Here is a 25821-nt window from a genome sequence, read left to right as displayed (position 1 = left end):
TAATATAAAAAAAATATCTAACAAATCTAAAAAATTCCTCACTCCAACACTTGCTGAAAGCTGAGAAACTGCGCTTTCTAGTATTATAGGGAAAATCCAATTAATATTCGAAATGTTGTCACTGTACTTTCAGGGTTAAAAGCGTTAAAGCAGTACAGGGCATACCAATACTTTATTTAATATACTTGAAGAGATCATTTAAGTGTTAATGTACAAATACAAATAATCACAGACTCCTATGTTCTTTGAGAGTTGGCGACATGGATCAGTCCTCTATAGCTCGATAATATGACAGTATAGAAGAATGGATATCCTGGAAGATGAACATGAATATAGAGCAAGGATAACCTGCTCCTTAACATTGGCAACACAGGGGCACCCCCATAGCTCACCGGGTAAGGCGCGCCCCATATGAAGGCTAGTTCTTCGCGCGGCGGACCCGGGTTCGATTCCCGGCTTGGGTCCTGTGCCGCATGTCCTCCGGTCTCTCTCTCTCCCACGTTTCCTGTCTCTCTCAAACTGTCCTATACCATTAAAGCTGAAAAGCCCTAAAAAATATCTTAAAAAAAACAAAAAACAGTGGCAACTCCCATTTCAAGGGCTTTGACAGCGCAAAAAAGTGACATAGATGCCCAGACTTTGACAATAACCTCTTATGATTTTACTGTCACAGGTAATAGGTGATCTGGGGGGGGCAACACTGTCGATGGGAATTTCCCACAGGGCCATTTGTCTGGAGGAGGCCAGGATGCCAGTTTGAGCAAACATATTTGCATAGGTGACCTGAGTTAGATCAATTATGGCTCTTCTTCCTCCTTGGCATCTGCCAACTGTGTTCTGCCGGTTCAATTGGGAATGATGTATGTGAGGGTGTCGGGTGGCAGGGGGGGGGGGGGGGGCGGGGGGCTTGAAAGGGCACGGTTGGTTCCCACGTGCGCGGGCTGCGACCCTCGGCTTCCCGAGCACAGCTGTGGGGCCAAGACGACACACACACTTGACCTTGAACTAGTTGTGAGTGTGTGTGTGTGTGTGTGTGTGTGTGTGTGTGTGTGTGTGTGTGTGTGTGTGTTCCCCCGTACTGAGGGACAAGGCGCTATAATGAGCTCCATGAGTGAGGTGGTGAGAAATTTGTGGATTAACCAACAGAGACGGTTACAGACCAGACATAGCGACCAATAACCATAAGATAAAAACGCTAAATCCACAAGACACTTGCAGAAATTATCTATGCTTATAAAGGCATTTCCTGTAGTAATTTTACCGCTAAAAATATTCAGGATAAATCGTGACTAACAGACGTTTTAAACTGACACAATTAACAGCTCCGCCGGTTCATTTCCGCTCTTCCCAACAAAAAAAAACATCAGAGCTTTGTCCTTTACACCGGGGACGGCGAGGTAATTATCCGAAAGGTCAGTCGGCTAGCGATCAAATCATCCCCCCGCAACATCCGCTGTGTGATTCCGGCGCCGTGCCCTGGTGACGGCCGCCGCCGCCGCCGCGCTCGTCATTCCAGTCAATTAGAGGTGTGCTGGTGAATGTCGTTAAGTGTTCGGAGGAGAGAAGAAGAAAAAAAAAACGCGGAGACAGACGTGTCAGTCAACGGGCCGCCGCGATCTGCCGAGCGCCGGAATCCCTAAACCTGGATTTGTATGAATAAAAATGAGGGGATTTGAGTCCGCGGACCGGTTTCTCCGCAGACCTGTCAAAAATCTGACCTTCGCCGTGAGGAAACGTGGGGGGGTTGGGAGGGAGGAGGGGGGGGGGGAAAGACTTTAAAAGCTGAGGTCGGGCCTGACTAGAAACAAGAGAGACGAGAGGAAGGAATAAAGACGGAAAGAAAAAAAGGCTGAATGGATCTCGGTCGGCCACGTGCCGTTCGCGCCGCCTCTCTCAGGCGCGGTGGAGTCCGGACTCCCGCACAACCAATCAGATAAATCCACCGAATTATTCAACAGGGGATTGAGGCGGAGATTTGTCTGTTTGATGTTAAACATGAATCCTATACGGAATACCTCCCCCCACATCGGAGGTAGAGCAGAGATTCCACACTTCCAGAACAAAGCCTCAGATGTTACGAGAACATCGGAGGTCAGCGATCAGAAACGGAGCTCATACGGACGCTCGGGCTCGTTGTAAGAGGCACCGCACCGAATTTGTCATAGCGCCAATTTGTCACTATTGGTAGCTTGTTTGTAATTCCAGTGTAGTGCCGGGATTAGCCCGACACATGTCCTCATGGCTAACGCTGTCATCACTCGGCTACTGGCCCACTTAACCCACACACCGCCCTCGCTAACCCTCCATTGAGGGGACGAAACGCTGAGGATCTATCTTAAAGCTCGTGCCGCGTAGTCGGGAGCACGTAAAACACGCTAGGTTGTACTGTAGGTGACGTCGATGAGTGTGATTAGGCTCTGAACAGAAGAATAGAACGCAATTACACACAATCTATAGATGATTAGTGTCCAATGTTACATTTTAGTGTTTAATTTAGATTAACGTTTTATTGGCCTCTTATATTGGCCCGGAAAAAAAAATCCACAAAACTGTTAATTTATAAATCGTATATACTGTACGTTGGAATGATTCGTAAACAACAAAGAACTGATTTGTTTTCTTCCTAGGACGTTCTCTCTTCTCTCTCTCTCTCTCTGTCCCTCCCTCCCTCCCTCCCTCCCTCTCTCTCTTTCTCCATCACCATCTCAGAGTGATGGACCCCAGCCTCATGAGGACACCAGGTGAAAATACAGACTGCAGGAAAAAGCTGGTCAGGGAATCGAGGGTCATCTTCAGCCAGTCAGCCTCACGGGTCAACTGACGCTGCGCTTCCCTCACCTCCAAGGACAGACAGAGCTGGAGAAGGTTAGCTTCACCTCCCAGGTCAGACAGAGCTGGAGAAGGTTAGCTTCACCTCCCAGGTCAGATGACGGAGGTGGAGAAGGTTAGCTTCACCTCCCAGGTCAGACAGAGCTGGAGAAGGTTAGCTTCACCTCCCAAGTCAGATGACGGAGGTGGGGAAGGTTAGCTTCACCTCCCAGGTCAGATGACGGAGGTGGAGAAGGTTAGCTTCACCTCCCAGGTCAGATGACGGCGCTGTTGTTAGCGGTTACTAACACAACATGGTATTCTGCCCACACTGTAGCAGCATGTCCACAGGTAGATGTTGGACACTACTGTGTATATGACTGATTTATTGAGAAGGGTATAAGACAAAGGTACTTTATTAGATACCATAGGTGAAGCATATATCCTAAGACAGCTTATGTTGTTTGCAAACAAGTAGCTCACGTTTAAAAATGCAGATGCCAGCACGAAGCAGTGGAAAGCACTGAATTATATGGGTCTAATGAGTTTTAGTGATGGAGGATTAGGCATTTGGTACGATCCAGAACATCCAAGTAAGAAGAGATGGGGCATACTAACATGGGACATAGATGGGACATACAGTACTCCTGCTATGAACATGAGAGAATTGGGGGGGGGGGGGGGGTAGCGGACATCGGTGATATGGGTATGTCATGGTCAGGTGGGGAGGTAGTGGGTAAGAAATAAGAGAGATGGGGTTATGGGGAGGTGGTGGGGGGGTGAGGGGATACCCCAACACATGCTCCACTGTTGACCCGACTCCCCTAACTGTGCCCCCTTTGTTTCCGGAGAAGACCCCTCTCGACTTCCAGAAGTTGTAGGAAACTAGTTTTTTCTTCCCCTCTCGCAGAGAGAGACAACACTTCCTTTCCCAGAACAATTTATCTCTCTGCCTGACAAGACTCCCCGCTATATTTACCCAGCTAGAAGTGCAGATGATATACTTCCAGCTGCATGGCTGCCCCGCGCTGGGGCACATGGCCCTGCCAATCACCCCGGCACCGCCGGGGAGGCAGGGAGGAGAGAGAGAGCAGGAGAACAAGAGAGAGAGAGAGAGAGAGAAAGTGGCTGAGAAACCTTGAGGGGACTAATCCACGTTTCCTTCGGCTGGCGAGCGTTTGTTGTTACGAGAGGGAGCGAGGATGCTATTGTGAATAGAATTAGGCTTTCATTAAGCAGACAGCTGGGCCACCGCGGACCCTCGGAGCATAACGCGGCCCGCCCGGAAGAATTCGCGCTGAAATTATTGGTGTGTGTGTGTGTATGGGGGGGGGGGGCAAGGGAACTGGTATGTGTTGCTGCAAAAACAAAAGATTGATCAGTGTGCACAGCACTGATGCAGGCTGAAGGCTGGTGGTGATCTGCTCCTCTAGGCTTTGGTCTGTCTTCAGAGGAGGGACATGGTAACAGGGTAGCGTGCTTATGAGACACAGTGAGATAAGGGGGTAAAAAGAGCCCCAATTACCCAATACATTCACCCAATGCTATAGGCTGATCTCAAAACAAGCCACGTCAGCGTGACAAAACAAATAGCTAGTATTTCAAATGTCATAATTTCCTATTATACAGTGTTCTGACATCATTCAAAATAATGAATACGAGGTACGATCTACCCCATAACGCCAAACCCAAAGTCCCAAACCTCGCAAACGTACCTGAATTATCAAAAGAGCTAGAAGCAAACTATCAGATGTTAGAATCAAAGTAGGTGAACATAACAGAGCGCCGTTTGCTCTGGCTTGGAGCTCTAACAAGGCTTCTGGTGTTCTGGGGGTGACGGGTTGGGGTCGGTGGGGGAGGGGGGGGGGGTTGAGGGGGAGCATGGGGGGGGGGGGGGGGCATGGCGGATTCCTCCCAGGCCTTGTTGGCGCAGCCGTGCCTGTCCATCTCGTACTGGTGGCATTCCCCAGAGGGCTCAGGGGGCACTGGCTGAGACCGCGGCTGGCTGGCTAGCCCTCTGCCTGCTGGGGCTATAGGGATGAGAGCTGGCTAGCCCTCTGCCTGCTGGGGCTATAGGGATGAGAGCTAGCTAGCCCTCTGCCTGCTGGGGCTATAGGGATGAGAGCTAGCTAGCCTGCTGGGGCTATAGGGATGAGAGCTAGCTAGCCCTCAGCCTGCTGGGACTATAGGGATGAGAGCTAGCTAGCCTGCTGGGGCTATAGGGATGAGAGCTAGCTAGCCTGCTGGGGCTATAGGGATGAGAGCTAGCTAGCCCTCTACCTGCTGGGGCTATAGGGATGAGAGCTAGCTAGCCCTCTGCAAGCTGGGGCTAGAGGGATGAGAGCTAGCTAGCCCTCTGCCTGCTGGGGCTATAGGGATGAGAGATAGCTAGCCCTCTGCCTGCTGGGTCTATAGGGATGAGAGCTAGCTAGCCCTCTGCCTGCTGGGGCTATAGGGATGAGAGCTAGCTAGCCCTCTGCCTGCTGGGGCTATAGGAATGAGAGCTAGCTAGCCTGCTGGGGCTATAGGGATGAGAGCTAGCTAGCCCTCTGCCTGCTGGGGCTATAGGGATGAGAGCTAGCTAGCCCTCTGCCTGCTGGGGCTATAGGGATGAGAGCTAGCTAGCCTGCTGGGGCTATAGGGATGAGAGCCAGCTAGCCCTCTGCCTGCTGGGGCTATAGGGATGAGAGACAGCTAGCCTTCTGGGGCTATAGGGATGAGAGACAGCTAGCCTTCTGGGGCTATAGGGATGAGAGCTAGCTAGCCTGCTGGGGCTATAGGGATGAGAGCTAGCTAGGCTGCTGGGGCTATAGGGATGAGAGCTAGCTAGCCTGCTGGGGCTATAGGGATGAGAGCTAGCTAGCCCTCTACCTGCTGGGGCTATAGGGATGAGAGCTAGCTAGCCCTCTGCAAGCTGGGGCTAGAGGGATGAGAGCTAGCTAGCCCTCTGCCTGCTGGGGCTATAGGGATGAGAGCTAGCTAGCCCTCTGCCTGCTGGGGCTATAGGGATGAGAGCTAGCTAGCCCTCTGCCTGCTGGCGCTATAGGGATGAGAGCTAGCTAGCCCTCTGCCTGCTGGGGCTATAGGGATGAGAGCTAGCTAGCCTGCTGGGGCTATAGGGATGAGAGTTAGCTAGCCCTCTGCCTGCTGGGGCTATAGGGATGAGAGACAACTAGCCTTCTGGGGCTATAGGGATGAGAGACAGCTAGCCTTCTGGGGCTATAGGGATGAGAGCTAGCTAGCCTTATGGGACTATAGGGATGGGTTTAGCTAGCCCTGCTGGGACTATAGGGATGAGAGCTAGCTAGCCTTATGGGACTATAGGAATTGGGTTGGCTAGCCCTGCTGGGGCTATAGGGATGGGGTTAGCTAGCCCTTCTGGGACTATGGGATGGGGTTGGCTAGCCTTATGGGGCTATAAGGATGGGGTTAGCTAGCCCTGCTGGGACTAGAGGGATGGGGTTAGATAGCCCTGCTGGGACTATAGGGATGGGTTTAGCTAGCCCTGCTGGGACTCGGGTTGGCTAGCCCTGCTGGGGCTATGGGGATGGGGTTGGCTAGCCCTGCTGGGGCTATAGGGATGGGGTTAGCTAGCCCTGCTGGGACTATGGGATGGGGTTAGCTAGCCCTGCTGGGACTAGAGGGATGGGGTTAGCTAGCCCTGCTGGGACTATGGGGATGGGGTTGGCTAGCCCTGCTGGGACTATGGGGATGGGGTTGGCTAGCCCTGCTGGGACTATGGGGATGGGGTTGGCTAGCCCTGCTGGGACTATGGGGATGGGGTTGGCTAGCCCTGCTGAGACTATGGGGATGGGGTTAGCTAGCCCTGCTGGGACTATAGGGATGGGGTTAGCTAGCCCTGCTGGGACTATGGGATGGGGTTAGCTAGCCCTGCTGGGCTATGGGATGGGGTTAGCTAGCCCTGCTGGGGCTATGGGATGGGGTTAGCTAGCCCTGCTGGGACTATGGGATGGGGTTAGCTAGCCCTGCTGGGACTATAAGGATGGGGTTAGCTAGCCCTGCTGGGACTATAAGGATGGGGTTGGCTAGCCCTGCTGGGGCTATAGGGATGAGAGCTAGCTAGCCTTATGGGGCTATAGGGATGGGGTTAGCTAGCCCTGCTGGGACTATAAGGATGGGGATAGCTAGCCCTGCTGGGACTATGGGATGGGGTTGGCTAGCCCTGCTGGGACTATGGGATGGGGTTGGAGGTCTGGCTTGGAAGCTTGCCAGGAGTCCCATTGCAAAAGCATGACGACACAGCAACAGCAGATTGATCTGGAGCTGGCCGGGGGCCATGGAATAGCCCCACTCCCCCAGGGGCCATGGAATAGCCCCCCTCCCCCAGGGGCCATGGAAAAGCCCCCCTCCCCCAGGGGCCATGGAATAGCCCCACTCCCCCAGGGGCCAGGGAATAGCCCCACTCCCCCAGGGGCCATGGAATAGCCCCACTCCCCCAGGCTCGCGAGACCCCGTCACTTAACATGGCTACGCAGGAAAGATGGGGGTGTATTTGGACTATAGGTTAGGTAGGCTACAAATGTGTGTGAAGGATGGGTTTTTAAGTCTTTAGAAGGCGTCAGATTTAAACTTTTCGAATTGAATACGGCTTTTTTTTCTCTTAATATCCGGCTGTAAAAAACAACTGTACCCACACGCCATCTCTACCTCCTCCACGTCTCGTCTCCTGGTTTTAAAACATCCCCCTTTTGTGCGGAGAAGAACACTTGCACAACCCACCCTAACATTTACCTTCGCCATCGAGCTCATTACCAGGCATTTGGATAAAAGATGAACAAACACTGGTATCGCTTCAATGGGACGTCTTAAAATTATCAAGCGGAGCAGCCTCCCACGCGGTAAGACATTGGGAGAGATAATATTGACAAACGTGAAAGGCCAACCAGTTCCTCTGTGGAAATATGCCACGCACACCTGATTAAATATGTTCTAACTCGTCCGACAGGAGGGAAAAAAGGCACTTTGTGAAAGCAATCTTGAACGTTCGACCTCAAGGTCCCCCGACTGACGGAGGCCTCGTCCGCGTGATGTATTGGAGGAGGGGAAGGGGGGGAGAAACAATGGCTACTCGTTCTACAACTTTCACCGACAATGTCTGTCTTTCAGGGACCGCGAACGACGGCAGTGGACTCCAAATGTTTTTATGCTCGATCGTATCTTGTGCATCTCTACACTGTAAGCGTGTGTCAGCGTCACATGCTAAAACAAAGAAAACGGTTGGCTAACCCTTATTGGCTCGTACATTTAGTTTGCATCTAAAGAGATAGTTCACTCAATAACATACCATACGGCGGTATAGCTCAGGCGGTAGAGCGGGTCGTTCAGTGATCGTAGGGTCGGTGGTTCGAATCCCGGCTCCTCCTGACTACCTGTCGAAGTGTCCTTGGGCGAGACACTGAACCCCAAATTGCTCCGAATGAGCAGGCAAGCGCCTTGCATGGCAGCTGCCGCCATTGGTGTGTGAATGGCGCTCCGGGCCAGTGTAACAACTGGATGGGGAGCGCGTTACAAATGCAGTACCTATACCTAAATGATATGCATTTTGAGCGAACTACTACTTTAACAAGACGATGACTGTGAGGGTTAAGAGATGTCCCTGACGAGCATGGCTGATAAGCAGGGCTCACCTTTGATGTTGTTGAGGATCTCCTTCAGGTGGCTGAAGCTGTTGAGGAGCGGGTCCTGTTCTTCATCCTGGGAACAAACCAAACGGACAACTGAAGCATGAGATTCACAGTGCGTAGATTTACCGTACAAAGATATACAGTGCATAGATTTACAGTGCATAGATACACGGTGCATAGATTTACCGTACATAGATATACAGTGCATAGATTTACCGTACATAGATATACAGTGCATAGATTTACAGTACATAGATTTACAGTACATAGATATAAAGTGCATAGATTGACAGTACATAGATATACAGTGCATAGATTTACCGTACATAGATATACAGTGCATAGATGAACAGTACATAGATTTACAGTTCATAGATGTATAGTACATAGATATACAGTCCATAGATGAACAGTACATAGATTTACAGTTCATAGATGTACAGTACATAGATGTACAGTACATAGATGTAAAGTAGATAGATTTACAGTACATATATGGACAGCACATAGATTTACAGCACATACATGTAGTAACTCAGCACTAATTTATAGCTCTATAGTTCAGTCGGTCGGTCGACAGAAATATAAAAGTGTAAAAGTGCAATGCTGCTGTTCTCCACAGGGCGGGGGAAGGTCGCCTCGTCAGAGCATCCTGACGCTCAGGCTGTTTCCTGGAAAAGCTCGATAGAGAGCCGCGTGATTGGCCGATAAGAAAACGATCACGCCATCAGTGTTCTTTGAGGAAATACTAGCAGCGATTCCAGGCATGGTTTAGGTGACGACAGAGAGAAGCAACTATTCGTTCTAAAACCACAATGGCGCTGCTATAGCGTCAGTTATATCTGAACTGAACCTTTACCTAAACTAGCTAACTGGCGTTACCAGCAAGCAAGCTCTCTCTCTCTCTCTCTCTCTCTCTCTATCATGTGTAGGCTTGAGTTTACCACAGTACTACACATAACCTACAGTATTATTTTTGGTATTTGAGCTGTAAGGCATTTACCATGAGATTATCTGGCCAATCAGCTAGATTGTAAAAAAAAAAGAAAAGAAAAAAGAAGACATGCTGGTTGTGCGGGAGTTCTCATTGTTTTCAGATTTACACTATTTCCGCTGTCTACTTCTCCATCCGCCTGTTAGTGACCTCGACCTGAAAATCTGTGAAGCGTTACTATGGTGGTGTGCTTGGCATATTAAGACGTCCCTCACAAAGTGTCCTGTGACCTGAATCTCACGACATCCACCCGTCAATCAACGCTATCCTTCTATCGAATCTGTCTACCGAACTTCTACCGAAGTTCTTAAAACCCGTCCACTTGTCAATGTTCCAATCAAATTCCTCTAAACACATGTCCCGCCCTCATAGCTCGTTTGCGTCGGAAAAAACGTCAAACTACGGAAGTTAGATGATCTCAAACGTCCGTTTCAGTGCGACTTTAAGTGCATGGCAGGAGAGCTGCTTACCAGTGGCGTGTGGGTATTCCATCTTGAATTCCTCTTGATGGCACCAACAACCGTGCATATCTCCCCTTGGACGATGTAGATATTTTTGTCCACCATCCTGCACTCTGCCAAGACACAAAAACGGGTCAGACTGGATATCAATTTGCTAAGGAAGCTTAGCCTCATTCTCCCTCACTGTGAGAAGATGCGACACACGACTTACCAAGCTGAAATAAAGATAGTTTATTTCTGGACGTGGAGTCAATCTGTAGCATTATCATTCATCAAACATTATCACAATGATTAGGCTTCTATTAATAGGCCTACACCCCATGTCGCCTACCTCAAAAATCACCAGATAAACCATTTAAATACACGGTGGAGTGAGTAAGATTATGTCCTAGAAGAGACTTCTGTTCAAATTCCTGATTCCAGATTCAAGACAATGAAAGAATGAATGATATAGGGAAGGTGGTGTTGGTGCAGATGAAAGGATGAATGATATAGGGAAGGTGGTGTTGGTGCAGATGAAAGGATGAATGATATAGGGAAGGTGGTGTTGGTGCAGATGAAAGGATGAATGATATAGGGAAGGTGGTGTTGGTGCAGATGAAAGGATGAATGATATAGGGAAGGTGGTGTTGGTGCAGATGAAAGGATGAATGATATAGGGAAGGTGGTGTTGGTGCAGATGAAAGGATGAATGATATAGGGAAGGTGGTGTTGGTGCAGATGAAAGGATGAATGATATAGGGAAGGTGGTGTTGGTGCAGATGAAAGGATGAATGATATAGGGAAGGTGTTGTTGGTGCAGATGAAAGGATGAATGATATAGGGAAGGTGGTGTTGGTGCAGATGAAAGGATGAATGATATAGGGAAGGTGTTGTTGGTACAGATGAAAGGGTGAATGATATAGGGAAGGTGTTGTTGGTTCAGATGAAAGGATGAATGATATAGGGAAGGTGTTGTTGGTGCAGATGAAAGGATGAATGATATAAGGAAGGTGTTGTTGGTTCAGATGAAAGGATGAATGATATAGGGAAGGTGGTGTTGGTGCAGATGAAAGGGTGAATGATATAGGGAAGGTGGTGTTGGTGCAGATGAAAGGATGAATGATATAGGGAAGGTGGTGTTGGTACAGATGAAAGGATGAATGATATAGGGAAGGTGGTGTTGGTGCAGATGAACGGATGAATGATATAGGGAAGGTGGTGTTGGTGCAGATGAACGGATGAATGATATAGGGAAGGTGGTGTTGGTGCAGATGAAAGGATGAATGATATAGGGAAGGTGGTGTTGGTGCAGATGAAAGGGTGAATGATATAGGGAAGGTGGTGTTGGTTCAGATGAAAGGATGAATGATATAGGGAAGGTGGTGTTGGTGCAGATGAAAGGATGAATGATATAGGCCTGTAGAGGGAAGAGTGTTGATGGCTTCAAACATTTATTCAAACACAAACGTCATAACGCGTGTGGATTTATACCCTATCGAAAGCTGCTTTGCGACTGAGTTAGAATAGTACGCTACTACTACTACTACTACTACTACTACAGTATTACTACTACTACTACTACCACTACTACTACTACTACTACTACTACTACTACAGTATTACTACTACTGGTACCTGGACCATCTAGATGTGGTGTGAACGTGATATAAAATGATTCACCTGACATGATTGTAATCAAATAGCTAAGCATGGATGAAAGTATGACTGCCTGTCAATGAATTAGCCTAGCTAACATATCCACAGGACAGCTACTCCCTGCATCATGTCAACTCACACTTAACAATGCTCACCTTTCAAAAAGCAATGGGAGATGTATTAACCAAGTGTACTTTACATTCCAGTAATTATATTTTGTGGCAAGGGTGGACTTGATAGCAGGCCTGGCTAATTCAAACCAGACATTAGATGAATGACTGGTAAGATGGATGACTGGTTAGATGAATGACTGGTTAGATGAATGACTGGTTAGATGAATGACTGGTTAGATGAATGACTGGTTAGATGAATGACTGGTTAGATGAATGACTGGTTAGATGAATGACTGGTTAGATGAATGACTGGTTAGATGGATGACTGGTTAGATGAATGACTGGTTAGATGAATGACTGGTTAGATGAATGACTGGTTAGATGAATGACTGGTTAGATGGATGACTGGTTAGATGGATGACTGGTTAGATGAATGACTGGTTAGATGAATGACTGGTTAGATGAATGACTGGTTAGATGGATGACTGGTTAGATGAATGACTGGTTAGTTGAATGACTGGTTAGATGAATGACTGGTTAGATGGATGACTGGTTAGATGGATGACTGGTTAGATGGATGACTGGTTAGATGGATGACTGGTTAGATGGATGACTGGTTAGATGGATGACTGGTTAGATGGATGACTGGTTAGATGGATGACTGGTTAGATGGATGACTGGTTAGATGGATGACTGGTTAGATGAATGACTGGTTAGATGAATGACTGGTTAGATGGATGACTGGTTAGATGGATGACTGGTTAGATGAATGACTGGTTAGATGAATGACTGGTTAGATGGATGACTGGTTAGATGGATGACTGGTTAGATGGATGACTGGTTAGATGGATGACTGGTTAGATGAATGACTGGTTAGATGGATGACTGGTTAGATGGATGATTGGTTAGATGAATGACTGGTTAGTTGAATGACTGGTTAGATGAATGACTGGTTAGATGAATGACTGGTTAGATGAATGACTGGTTAGCTGAATGACTGGTTAGATGGATGACTGGTTAGATGAATGACTGGTTAGATGGATGACTGGTTAGACGAATGACTGGTTAGACGGATGACTGGTTAGACGAATGACTGGTTAGACGGATGACTGGTTAGACGGATGACTGGTTAGACGAATGACTGGTTAGACGAATGACTGGTTAGACGAATGACTGGTTAGACGAATGACTGGTTAGACGAATGACTGGTTAGACGAATGACTGGTTAGACGAATGACTGGTTAGACGAATGACTGGTTAGACGGATGACTGGTTAGACGGATGACTGGTTAGACGGATGACTGGTTAGACGAATGACTGGTTAGACGGATGACTGGTTAGACGAATGACTGGTTAGATGAATGACTGGTTAGATGAATGACTGGTTAGATGAATGACTGGTTAGATGAATGACTGGTTAGATGAATGACTGGTTAGATGGATGACTGGTTAGATGGATGACTGGTTAGATGAATGACTGGTTAGATGGATGACTGGTTAGATGAATGACTGGTTAGATGGATGACTGGTTAGATGAATGACTGGTTAGATGGATGACTGGTTAGATGGATGACTGGTTAGATGAATGACTGGTTAGATGAATGACTGGTTAGATGAATGACTGGTTAGATGAATGACTGGTTAGATGAATGACTGGTTAGATGGATGACTGGTTAGATGGATGACTGGTTAGATGGATGACTGGTTAGATGAATGACTGGTTAGATGAATGACTGGTTAGATGGATGACTGGTTTGATGAATGACTGGTTAGATGAATGACTGGTTAGATGGATGACTGGTTTGATGAATGACTGGTTAGATGAATGACTGGTTAGATGGATGACTGGTTAGATGAATGACTGGTTAGATGAATGACTGGTTAGATGGATGACTGGTTAGATGGATGACTGGTTAGATGGATGACTGGTTAGAGGAATGACTGGTTAGAGGAATGACTGGTTAGATGGATGACTGGTTAGATGAATGACTGGTTAGATGAATGACTGGTTAGATGGATGACTGGTTAGATGGATGACTGGTTAGATGAATGACTGGTTAGATGAATGACTGGTTAGATGGATGACTGGTTAGATGAATGACTGGTTAGATGAATGACTGGTTAGATGGATGACTGGTTAGATGAATGACTGGTTAGATGAATGACTGGTTAGATGGATGACTGGTTATATGGATGACTGGTTAGATGGATGACTGGTTAGATGGATGACTGGTTAGATGAATGACTGGTTAGATGAATGACTGGTTAGATGGATGACTGGTTAGATGAAAGACTGGTTAGATGGATGACTGGTTAGATGGATGACTGGTTAGATGGATGACTGGTTAGATGAATGACTGGTTAGATGAATGACTGGTTAGATGAATGACTGGTTAGATGAAAGACTGGTTAGATGGATGACTGGTTAGATGGATGACTGGTTAGATGGATGACTGGTTAGATGAATGACTGGTTAGATGGATGACTGGTTAGATGGATGACTGGTTAGATGAATGACTGGTTAGCTTGCAACCTAGAATGCAGCTTACATGTGAAGTTGAAACAGCAGCTAGTTAGTGAATGTGACTTAACATGACGTGGATACACCTGGAAATCAGTGTCCAACTGGTAGGTGACTAGGTAGCTGGCTCCTAGTCAATTAGCTAGCATGGCTAACAAGGCTAGCTTAGCTAACTAGCTAAAATGACTAGCAATTCTAGACTAAGGTAGCTAAGTAGATACGCAAAGATAATCTTCCAGACCTGCCTAACAGCTATATAAACATTACATTAGATATATAGATATATAGATGGATAGATAGCTGTACATTAGCATGGCTAGGCTAGGCTAGGCTAAGTTAGCTAGCAGCTATTTTGACAGGTTATACAAATAGACAATCTAATACAATTAGATTGATAAAGCACAATATAACTACATTTAGTGTGGCTAGACAAGATGAGAACTAGTGAGAAACACCCTACCTGTATAGTTGCAATTCCAAGATGGAGTCTTGTGCAGTTAGCCTAGCAGCTAAGCTAACTAGCTAGCTAACAGCTAGCTTGACGTTAGCCGACCAAGAAGTGACCAAAGTTCACTTATCTACACCACATAGGAGGATATAAACGGGCAGTCCAGTACTGAGACACATTAAACTCGAGTTATGATGATTCAAAAGGTTGGTGAGGTTAAATATGAGTTAATAAAGCACATATACCGGTTGTCAATCTCTTACTTCGTAAACACACTGACGTGGAGGAACTGAGATTGGGAAACCGACCCTGCTACTGGCTTTGATTGACAGCTCGCTGAGCCAATAGACCCTGCTACTGGCTTTGATTGACAGCTCACTCATCCAATAGGCTTAAACTAAGGAGGTGTATTCTCAAACACGACTGCTACTGGCTTTGATTGACAGCTCACTCATCCAATAGTCTTCAACTAAGGAGGTGTATTCCAAAACACGAATTATTCATTCAATTTAATATTTATAAAACAAACATATATGTCACTTCTAGATGTTGATTATTTATATGTTATACATTATGTGAGCTTATATTCCACGTTTTAAAGAATCGTGCTGAAATAAAGAATAAATAAAGAGGCGGGACAACAGTAATCATGGTTGATGTGAACGATGACGACAGCACTGTGGGTCAGAGACTCCATCACATCTGCAGGATCATCTCTGCATCCGGGCATGGACGAGAGGAGGCTAGCTGTCATGTTTCAGTCATAATATTTGAATTGCAAACATATACTACAGGAATAATCGTCGGACTTTTGCTTGCTTGTTCGTCATAAGAAACCTCACGTGTAGGGAGGGTTAAACCCCCCTTTGCAGAACACCTTCCCACTACTCTGTAGCATACCTCTAATGTTTGCTCTTTTGCAAAGTGTTTGATCACCTGTCTGGTTTTTAATTGCAACATTTCATCTGCAAATAAAGGTACGCCATGTCTACAGTAGTAGGCCCAGCTATGCCAGTCTCACTGAAGCAATCACGGTACATTTCTTTACCGGTATCAGCCAGGCACCTGTACATACATGACACCTGTGTTACTTTCAGCCTAGAGGTTATCATTGACACCAATTGTAGGTTAACTATTGAAAATATTTCCGATAAGCATGTGATATTTGAGGAGGTTGTTTTAATAGTACTTCTTGCTTCTCGGAGTGAATGTTCTACAGGAAAATCCATGGAGGTATAGGGAAAAACGGGTATTTATAGGCTACATCTTAAAGTCTCCCTGAAACGGACGTTTGAGATCATCTAACCGTAGTTTGACGTATTTCCGACGCAAACAAGCTATGAGGGAGGGACATGTGTTTAGAGGAATTTGATTGGAACATTGACAAGTGGACGGGTTTTAAGAACTTTAGACAGATTCGATAGAAGGATAGCGTTGATTGACGGCTGGATGTCGTGAGATTATTGGGCTAAAATCTAAGGTGCCTGTTGTCGTCATTGCACGTGACCTACCGTTTTCCAGGAAGTAAAAAATCATAAACTTTGATATAAGATTACAACAAAAGTAGAATTTTGTAAAAAAAAAAAAAAAAATTGGTTGAATAGGTGAACACTATGACCAATTATGTGAACCAAAATGGGACAGAATGCTTTTTTCATTTCAGTGTGATTTTAAGTGTTTTTATTTTGTAAAGTTTCTTATCTCAAACGCTATCTCATATATTAACATCTGTATGAATCTATTCATAGCATAGGCCTATGTATTGTCATCTGTCTAATCATGTTATTCACTATTGTCCAATAGCCCCCCAACCCCCCCCCTCAGAAATGTGTCAGTGCTTTTTACAGAACAAAACATACAAAATAATTCATTGTAGCCAATTCTGGTGGCATGCTGCCTGTTTTGAACGTCCTCATCTGACCTACAGTGATGTTCTAGTGAATGTGTCTGACAGAATGTGTCCACCCTTATTCTTTGGTGCGCTAGGAAACATCTGGACTTCTGATGATTACATCTGCTTCTTCCAAATCGAAAATATTTACTCAAGATATCTTGGAAGCAACAATTATAATCATTATTCATTATTCAGCTGCATTCTTGTAACAGTAGGCTACTACACAGCATTTCTTTGTGAAATCTCCACTTCTAACTCAATACTATCTGTCATACAAGGTTGGAACAGGTATTTAAAGTGTTGTTTAGAGTACTTTTTTGCTTTTTTCTTCTGTCAAATATTCGAGTTTGGAATTCAATGATCTCCACGATAAGCTAATGTCTTAAAGCTAATCTCGATGCAGTTATAGGCCTAGAGTTGCTGGCTTGCAGTGATTAGATGTATGAGAATGACACAGGATGCGAATTCAAGATTCAAGAGTTTCAAGACCAACATTGTTCTGGATTCTAGGACAAAAACTGCATGGCTTACTTAGGATCAATTTCAACTAAGCTAAATGAACCATAATCATAGACCAGCAGATCTATCCGATCAGCAAAGCAAGCCAAAGATTGAAATCGCCCCTATAAAGTGTAAGGTTAATTGCAAAACCCATGAATTATAATTACAATAACTCACAATGTGTGCACTATTCGTGTAGCCTATCAATACTGTATACGTTATGTCGTGAAAGGTCGAAATGAGCACATTGGTGATTTTTTGCTTGTTGGAATCAAATTCAAGCATAATTGGTGTCTTGGTTTACAATGGTCCATAACCTCATATATTTGACTGAGCAGAGAACTGGGGAGGGGGCGCATTGTTCACCCGGTGGTCGTGGATGGATTGGGTCGAAGAGATTGCCAGATTACTCCAATCCCTCTTCCTAAATACCCTGACACTCACTTGCTTCGTTAGAAAGTATACCCTTCTCTTCTCTTAAAGCCATGCAGCGAATACACGTGTTCGTGGATACGCAAACAGAGAGTGTAAAATAATGTGATGATATAGTCTACTCTGCTTGGGACGCATGCTGAAACGACATGGCGGGGACAGGGCGCATTCGTCTACAGTAGGCTATATTGTGTGTGTGTGCGTGTGTGTGTGTGTGTGTGTGTGTGTGTGTGTGTGTGTGTGTGTGTGTGTGTGTGTGCGTATGCGTGCGTGCGTGTGGAATAAGGAGAGAGTGAGAGAGAGAGAGACAGAGAGAAAGGAAGAGAGACAGAGTGTGCGTTACGCGCGGTTAGTGGGACCAAGTAAAAGCCGTGACGTGGGCAGTCCTCTCTCCAGTGGACCTGTCGCCCACGATATTTAGCATAAAGTCATTCCCCCTCTGTCCGGGGATCAAGCTTTCACTCCTCGACTGCCTTCATGTCTGACTGCACTGAGGGAGGGAGACTGACGCTGGTTGACTTTACAGTCCGAGGAACTTTCTCCATGTCAGCGACATCCTCGGACAAACATTAATCCACACCAAGCTTGTCTTTTCCAGGGATTAATTTAACCAGACCCGGATTTCATGTAAGTATGAGAGGTCTCTCTTTCTCTCTCTCTGTCTCTTTTTCTCTCTATACCTGTAAATAACGTTCTATTGTCCATGTTATGTCCACAGCATGTGCGTAATCTGCGATAAAGTGTCCTAAAGCACGCTCGCTTTATCCCTCGGCTAGGTTTGTCCTTCCTCGTATCGAGTAGCTGCTAAAACAAAGATCTGTTTCACAAACTGAGCAAGATCAACACTTTTTTACTCCAAAGTCTAACTGAAAGACTGAGATTTTGTAGGCTAGGTCTAGTCTATGGAGAAATATGCACCAAGCCAAAAGTTCACTGTCATTAATTGTGATGATTATTGGCTTATTATAACAATGAGGGTCTCTTGTATAGACTTCCTTAGCCATGACATGCAATGGCCCATTTTAGTGTACCTAATCTACTTCGCTTTATACGCTTGATGCTGCCTATTTACATTTAGACCTTCATACGATATAAACTGACAATAGATTGAAATGTAGGCTATTCTCACAGTATAACAATACATAATTAATCTCACAGTCTTTCTGTTCTCATGGCCTGAAGTTTGAATCCCTCGAAATATGTGACACTATTTAAATTAGTTAATAGTAATTTAAATTAATCCTAATTTATATTGGCTTTATTTGTTGAGGTCATTATTTCTCTCATATAGGCTATGTATAAAATACCAGAAGCACAACGTTATGACTTTGGAGCGGCTTCGCTGGAAGAATATTTCAGAGGTCAAAAATATTTGGGGATCTACCCGAAATTGATAGGTGGCAGGTGCTCCCGAGCCTCCAGAGACCACAGCAAGAAAAACAGAGCCGTGCCCCCTCCTCCTCTCCCCCGGCCCCCTCCACCGGTCAGCCAGGGCCGGATCTCCGGGTCTCCGTGCTCCCTCTGCCCCCTCCGCCGGCCAGCCGGGGCCCCCTGTCCCCTCCGCCCCTCCGCCCCGCCGGCCCGCCGGCAGGCCTCCGGTATGCACATCCAAACATGCGCTCGCTTATTTCCCATATAGCTTCAAATAAAACAGACCAATGGAATTTAATTCCAAAACATGTTTATAGAATTCAACAAGTCACGCAGGACTGTTGGCCTAAATATGCAGGCCTGTATTGTTTTTTATTATTATAGTATTATAACGAAATAGTTTTGTTACAGGAGTGATTTGCTTAATTGAGCAACACATTGGTAAATAAAGCGTTGAAGACAAATGAGTCAATCCCAAATAATTTAGGACACCCTATCAAATTGGCTGTAGGCCTATGCTGTAAATTTCAGGCCATAGATTTAGATTATGCTAAATGAGAATGAAGAATGAAGAGACAGACCATCAAGAATATATATATATATATATAGTCTGTCACTTCATTCTCATTTAGCATAATTAAATATATATTCTCTATATATATAATGTTTCCCTTAAATTGTTTATTTAGTTGATTTGCTACGAAGAAATAATAAAATTGCATCCAAGGTGTAGAATGTGATCTGATTTCGACACTGAAAAGAACAAATAAAAGTCGTGTTGTAATTACAGCGGTGGGTAATTAACACTTATAATTACTCTATAATAACAGCAGGCAAAACAAGCTTTAATAAATTAGTCTAAGGTCTAATATAGCACCTATTTGCCATCAAGCCTTTGTCACATATTGAGCATCCGACCACTTGAATTTGATTCGATGGGCCTTTCACGTTCAGGTAGTATTAATAAGGCACGGGACAATAAGCTTTAAGACTATAGACCTATTCGCCTGCGCTTATTATGCCAACGCATGTGTTGGTGTGTCTTAAGTTTGGCCTATCTCCTGAGAAATTCATTACAAAACGTTTTTGCTTTCAATTCCACTCACAACCGACCATTATTAGCCTGTAGTTTATTAATTTAACGTCAAATGACCTTCAGTAGGCTGCAAGCATTTACAGCAATGCGTCTGAGGGCCTGATAGTTACAGATTTAGCTCGGAGTCCGCTACCAATTACATTATCAAGATCAATTTTAAACTTTATTTTCTTTAAATCCCACAACCTCTATCATAAAGCTAGGCTATAGTGTCTAATAATTGTATTTTATATAACAGCATATTTAGGCCAAAATAGATATCATCCTTCATTTGTTATTTTACTTAAAATGCAATCAATCCCTTTAATAATAGGTCTTGTTCTCCTAATAGACTACTGTGTAATCGTCTAAATAAAAGTGTCATATTATCACAAACATTACAATTGATGGAGCCATTAAGAAACTTCCGCCAGTAGGACATAGGCCCAGCCCACTAGTCGTGCATTTATTCATGCTATAGCATATCTACAAATACTTTAACGTGTTTTTTGCTGCAATTTCAGTAGCCAACTGGTTGATACTATCGAAAAAGACGATTTTATAGCCGATTTTATAGCCTATTTTATTTTATTTTTTATTTTGATGGCAGTTTCGTCGGGCTGGTGATGTCTCTCGTAGGAGAACCCCTCGCCTTGACACTCCCAGTCATATGCAAATATCTGTTAGAAGGGAGAAATTAACATGTACAAACATTGGGTCCGAATTTCCATCTGCCGCCGCGTCGAGGAGCTCCCCCTTAATAAGTTCTCAGACAGCAAAGTGACACACATCTTAATCAAGTCTTAATCCAAGGAATTAATTCCTGTCGCGTTTATGAATAATTCCACGGCTAATCTAAGTCCGTGGAAATGTAAGCAGTCTGCCTCGACCGTGCCAACAGATGGACCTACCAATCTCCTGAAAAATCACCTACTTCCATTATTTTTCCCACTATTGGATGGGCCCTATTGGATGGGCCCCTATATATTTTAATGAGATCTATGCAAAGCGCTCTGTAAACCCGAGAACCCGAGTCACTCCTCGCAGACAGTCAAAAGGAATATGAGTAAACATGGGTGGTTCAATGTTTTACGCTTTATTAGAACATAATGAGGCGGAGAACCGGAGAACGCACTTGGGGGTCGATGTGAACGGGTTCCTACACTCATTGCATATAATACGACGGGGCATCCCAGGGCCAAGTCCTTTGGAAATATCAATCATTCTTATAAACTTGTTGAAGTAGCGGGGTTACATTGTGAATCGTCCCGGGTTATGTTTGTGTGCGGCGTCAGTCGGAGCAATTTGCCTGTAACATTTTAACTTGTCAGGTTATGAACAGGGAAGTGGAACAACTCTATCAAGAAGGGCTTAGTTTAAATATTGCCAAATGTCAAGTCCATGGCGGGCTACTTGAACTATGTTATCTGAAAGAACAAGAAACCACTGCTATTCTGAATGTAAATGAACAGAATCATATGAAAATATATGTATACATATATGAGGATGTATTATTAGGCTATGTAATCACTTTAACACATTTAGAACTGACTTCGACATTGAATATTGAAAAGAGTGAATAAATACTATACCAGTTTACAGTCTTATAGGCTAGAAGCTTTTTTATGAAGAATTTCAAAGGCAATTGGAAATTAAAGCTAAAACGAACTTTTTAATATAATATCAAACTGTATTTTCACTGACACCTTGTTCTAGAGAGGGGGGGTGACTGACACCTTGTTCTAGAGAGGGGGGGGGTTACTGACACCTTGTTCTAGAGAGGGGGGGGGTGACTGACACCTTGTTCTAGAGAGGGGGGGTGAATGACACCTTGTTCTAGAGAGGGGGGGGGTGACACCTTGTTCTAGAGAGGGGGGGTGACTGACACCTGGTTCTAGAGAGGGGGGGGGGTGACTGACACCTTGTTCTAGAGAGGTGGGGATGACACCTTGTTCTAGAGAGGGGGGGTGACTGACACCTTGTTCTAGAGAGGGGGGGTGACTGACACCTTGTTCTAGAGAGGGGGGGGGTGACACCTTGTTCTAGAGAGGGGGGGGTGACTGACACCTTGTTCTAGAGGGGGGGGGGTGACTGACACCTTGTTCTAGAGAGGAGGGGGGGGTGACACCTTGTTCTAGAGAGGGGGGGGGTGACACCTTGTTCTAGAGGAGGGGGGGGTGACACCTTGTTCTAGAGAGGGGGGGGTGACTGACACCTTGTTCTAGAGAGGAGGGGGGGTGACACCTTGTTCTAGAGAGGGGGGGGGTAACTGACACCTTGTTCTAGAGAGGGGGGGGTGACTGACACCTTGTTCTAGAGAGGGGGGGTGACTGACACCTTGTTCTAGAGAGGGGGGGGGGTGACACCTTGTTCTAGAGAGGGGGGGTGACTGACACCTTGTTCTAGAGAGGGGGGGGGTGACACCTTGTTCTAGAGAGGGGGGGGTGAGTGACACCTTGTTCTAGAGCCTCTCTGAGGGGTGCTCTGACACCTTCCTCTAGACAAGATGACCATCTTGCGTCACCCACTCTCCCCTGCCAATCTGACCTGCCTCTCAGCACCATGTTGGCACCCGTGGGTCATCCATCACGGTCACTGTGGATATGTGTCTGCCTGGGTCCTATTCATATACCTGACCAAGACACTGTACACTGGGGAGACTAGCCTGGGCCACACACACACACACACACACACACACACACACACACACACACACACACACACACACACACACACATGAAGGACAGCTGTTGGCTCTCAAGCAAGTAGCTACTTTTCTGTGGGAGAGATAAGAGTAATGTTGAGGGCTTGGCTACTTTTCTATTTTGAATTTTTAGTGTCTGTCGACAATCTGTTAGCCTAAATTTGAATCTTGATATGGCGGTGGGAATGTTTTTTGATTTCAGCATACATTTCCAGGTATTTTTCTGTGAAATGTGTACTGCTTTTCCGTAACTGTGAACTAGAGTTAAAGTAAACTTTAACCCTCAAAAAACCTCGAAGCTCATTAGTACAAAGCTGCAGCAACACAGAAGCAGTGTATTTAGTAATACAATCTCTCACAGTGAGATCTGACTTCATTCTCAATCTCATATCTGTAAACTGGGGAAAGACACATATTGTGTACAGACAATCGAGTTTTCTAAAGTAAAAATATTTGTTCTGGCGCAATAATTTAGTTGTAATTCTAATAACTAAATGATCTAATCCTTTATTTGATACGATATTGTTTGACATTTAAAGAATTAAGCCTACTCCAAAAACACACATTCTCGGACACATCCCTTTATTACAGTTTTCAACTTTTTATTTTGAAAAGATACGCGCTTGCTAGTCACTCTTCAAATGTTCTGATATGAGAACCTCATCATGGTTGAACTGGAGAAGATCGCAGAAGATCTGTAACTACATTAGCAAAACACTTTCTGTTGTTTAGTTGGACATGGAAATTAAGTTCAGTATTAATTTGATATTAATCCACAGCTGAGCTATGTCTTATAATGAAACTATCACAGTACAAAACGTAAAGCAGGTTTATAAAGTGTCGTTAATTTTGCTTTGACTGTTAAAACATAGCTAAATGTTGTAGTACAAATGCATTTAGTCCAATGGGCATGAGGAATACATTAAATAAGCCTCTAGCATAATAGCATATTGTCCCTGGATAGAGATGTCCCATACTGTACCCATTAAAGCACGCAGTCAGTAGTTGGCCATTTAGTGCATTATATGCCTTTGACCCCCGGAACCCCAGATACTGGTAGTGGAACTGGGTTCCATACAGAACGAATGGGGAAATGTATTTTGCTCCTGAGCCTAATCTGCCTATCTGCCTCAAAAACAGACAGGTTCTGTAGGCCGAGAGGACGTCCACCTCCTGGTGTTTTGGTCAAATTTACTGACGCTAGATCAACCAGAAGACGACCAATTTCATTCAATAAATACTACTGTTCTGATCGCTAACGCTAGCATAAGTGAACAGAGGAGAACATGGTGAAAATTAGCATTGTGGCTAGCGGGCGTTTTTTGTTCGGCCCGCGAGAGGGTGGGTGATCCAAGATGGTGGAAGAGACGCTTTATCAGTCATAATGACATATCAGTAATTGGACATTTAGTTGGTGCTAATTACCTTAGTAAAAAATCTGGCCCTGTCACCATCTGACCAGGACCCCTGCAGGTACCCGTGCCAAATATGAACGCTGTCAGGCCGGAAAACTGGAACAGACAGACACAACAGACAGAGATACAGAGATTTGCCAATTTATGTGTTAGATGCTCTGTAAAGTTTTATAAATGGGGATCGAACACTCTAGACTTTCTAAGCAAATGGGCTCAATATAGAATTTTTTTTTTAGTTAGAAATTGTTTAAAAGGTGCAGTTGTTTGAAATGGTTTAAAAGGTACAGTTATTAGTGAGTACAGGTAACAGTTGTCTGTGACTTGATCAACATTTAGAGGTCAAGCTAGTCTGCGTGGATTGGTTTGGGGGTGGGGTTTGAATTGAGGCCATATGAGAACACAGGAGGGTCTTGTGTAGCAGTCTGTTAGAAGAGGTCGGATGGGAGGTACAGTGGACGGGCATGGAGAGGCAGAGACAGAGACAGACACATGGAGAGTGTTCATGTGAGAAAAATATTTTCTTAAGGTTGTAGCTATTATGTCTAAGAAAAACAAACTTATGAATTTAAATGTATGAAGACTATATTGCTTTATTTAAGGCAAATAATATCAAATAAAATATAATAACTGGTGGTGATTTGGGGAGTAGGTTCTAGGCCTACGCGTAAAGGGGGTTGAGAGGCGGCTAAGTGGATTGGAACCTATACCCTGTCGTTAAACCCAACCACGACATCATAAATCTCACGAAGCTTTGAGGGAGTGATTGTGTCCCCATATCTTAAAGGTGTTAACTGCGCTTGTATAAATAAACGACCTGTTATTTTAGGCTCCATTACGTATCGGTGTTCCTCACGAGGTTGCTATTTCGGTTGGAAGTGTCACCATATAGGCTATTTTACCTCTGCAGTAACTCAAACAGGATCAGAAATAGAAATACATGGTTGTTTCAAAGAAATTGCATTCCATAATATAAATACGGTGTTGGCTTAGGTGTCTATAAATCGACTAGGCTGAGAATTAGACCTATATCATTATTTACCCATAGGTTACCCTCTTGTTGTAGGCCTAAGTGTAGCTCCTTGTTTGTGGTTATAATTGGACATTTCAGCTTAAATTCTGTCAAAATCGGTTGATTATTGCAGATGTTTTGACATAATTAACGTCATTAATAGTGTAAACATTGGTGTATAAAGCTGGTGTTTGTTGTCAAACTGACTTGTGTGTAAATGTGCAGATTTTTTGACATAATTAACGTCATTAATAGTCTAAACATTGGTGTATAAAGCTGGTGTTTGTTGTCAAACTGACTTGTGTGTAAATGTGCAGATGTTTTGACATAATTAACGTCATTAATAGTCTAAACATTGGTGTATAAAGCTGGTGTTTGTTGTCAAACTGACTTGTGTGTAAATGTACAGTTGTTTTGACATAATTAACGTCATTAATAGTCTGAACATTGGTGTATAAAGCTGGTGTTTGTTGTCAAACTGACTTGTGCGTAAATGTGCAGTTGTTTTGACATAATTAACGTCATTAATAGTCTAAACATTAGTGTATAAAGCTGGTGTTTGTTGTCAAACTGACTTGTGCGTAAATGTGCAGTTGTTTTGACATAATTAACGTCATTAATAGTCTAAACATTGGTGTATAAAGCTGGTGTTTGTTGTCAAACTGACTTGTGCGTAAATGTGCAGATGTTTTGACATAATTAAGGACATTAATAGTCTAAACATTGGTGTATAAAGCTGGGGTTTGTAGTCAAACTGACTTGTGTGTAAATGTGCAGTTGTTTTGACATAAT

At 44.6% G+C, this 25821-nt stretch overlaps 1 protein-coding gene across 1 annotated transcript in view; it reads right to left on the bottom strand.

Annotated features, from left to right (window-relative positions):
- The window catches only part of gbf1 (golgi brefeldin A resistant guanine nucleotide exchange factor 1), a 106253-nt gene extending 91404 nt beyond the window's left edge, over window positions 1–14849 (bottom strand). The window contains exons 1-3 of the mRNA XM_084460909.1: window positions 14641–14849; window positions 9918–10021; window positions 8457–8523 (exon numbers count right to left, since the gene is read on the bottom strand). Coding sequence (XP_084317035.1) covers window positions 8457–8523; window positions 9918–10013 — 163 coding nt within the window. The 5' untranslated portion in view covers window positions 10014–10021; window positions 14641–14849. The remainder of the gene's footprint in view (window positions 1–8456; window positions 8524–9917; window positions 10022–14640) is intronic.
- Between the last annotated feature and the right edge of the window lie 10972 nt (window positions 14850–25821).

The sequence above is a fragment of the Borostomias antarcticus genome, assembly GCF_949987555.1.
Source record: "Borostomias antarcticus genome assembly, chromosome: 34".
Taxonomy (NCBI): domain Eukaryota; kingdom Metazoa; phylum Chordata; class Actinopteri; order Stomiiformes; family Stomiidae; genus Borostomias; species Borostomias antarcticus.
The sequence above is the reverse complement of the archived record's forward strand: the minus strand, read 5'-3'. Positions and strand labels throughout refer to the sequence as shown.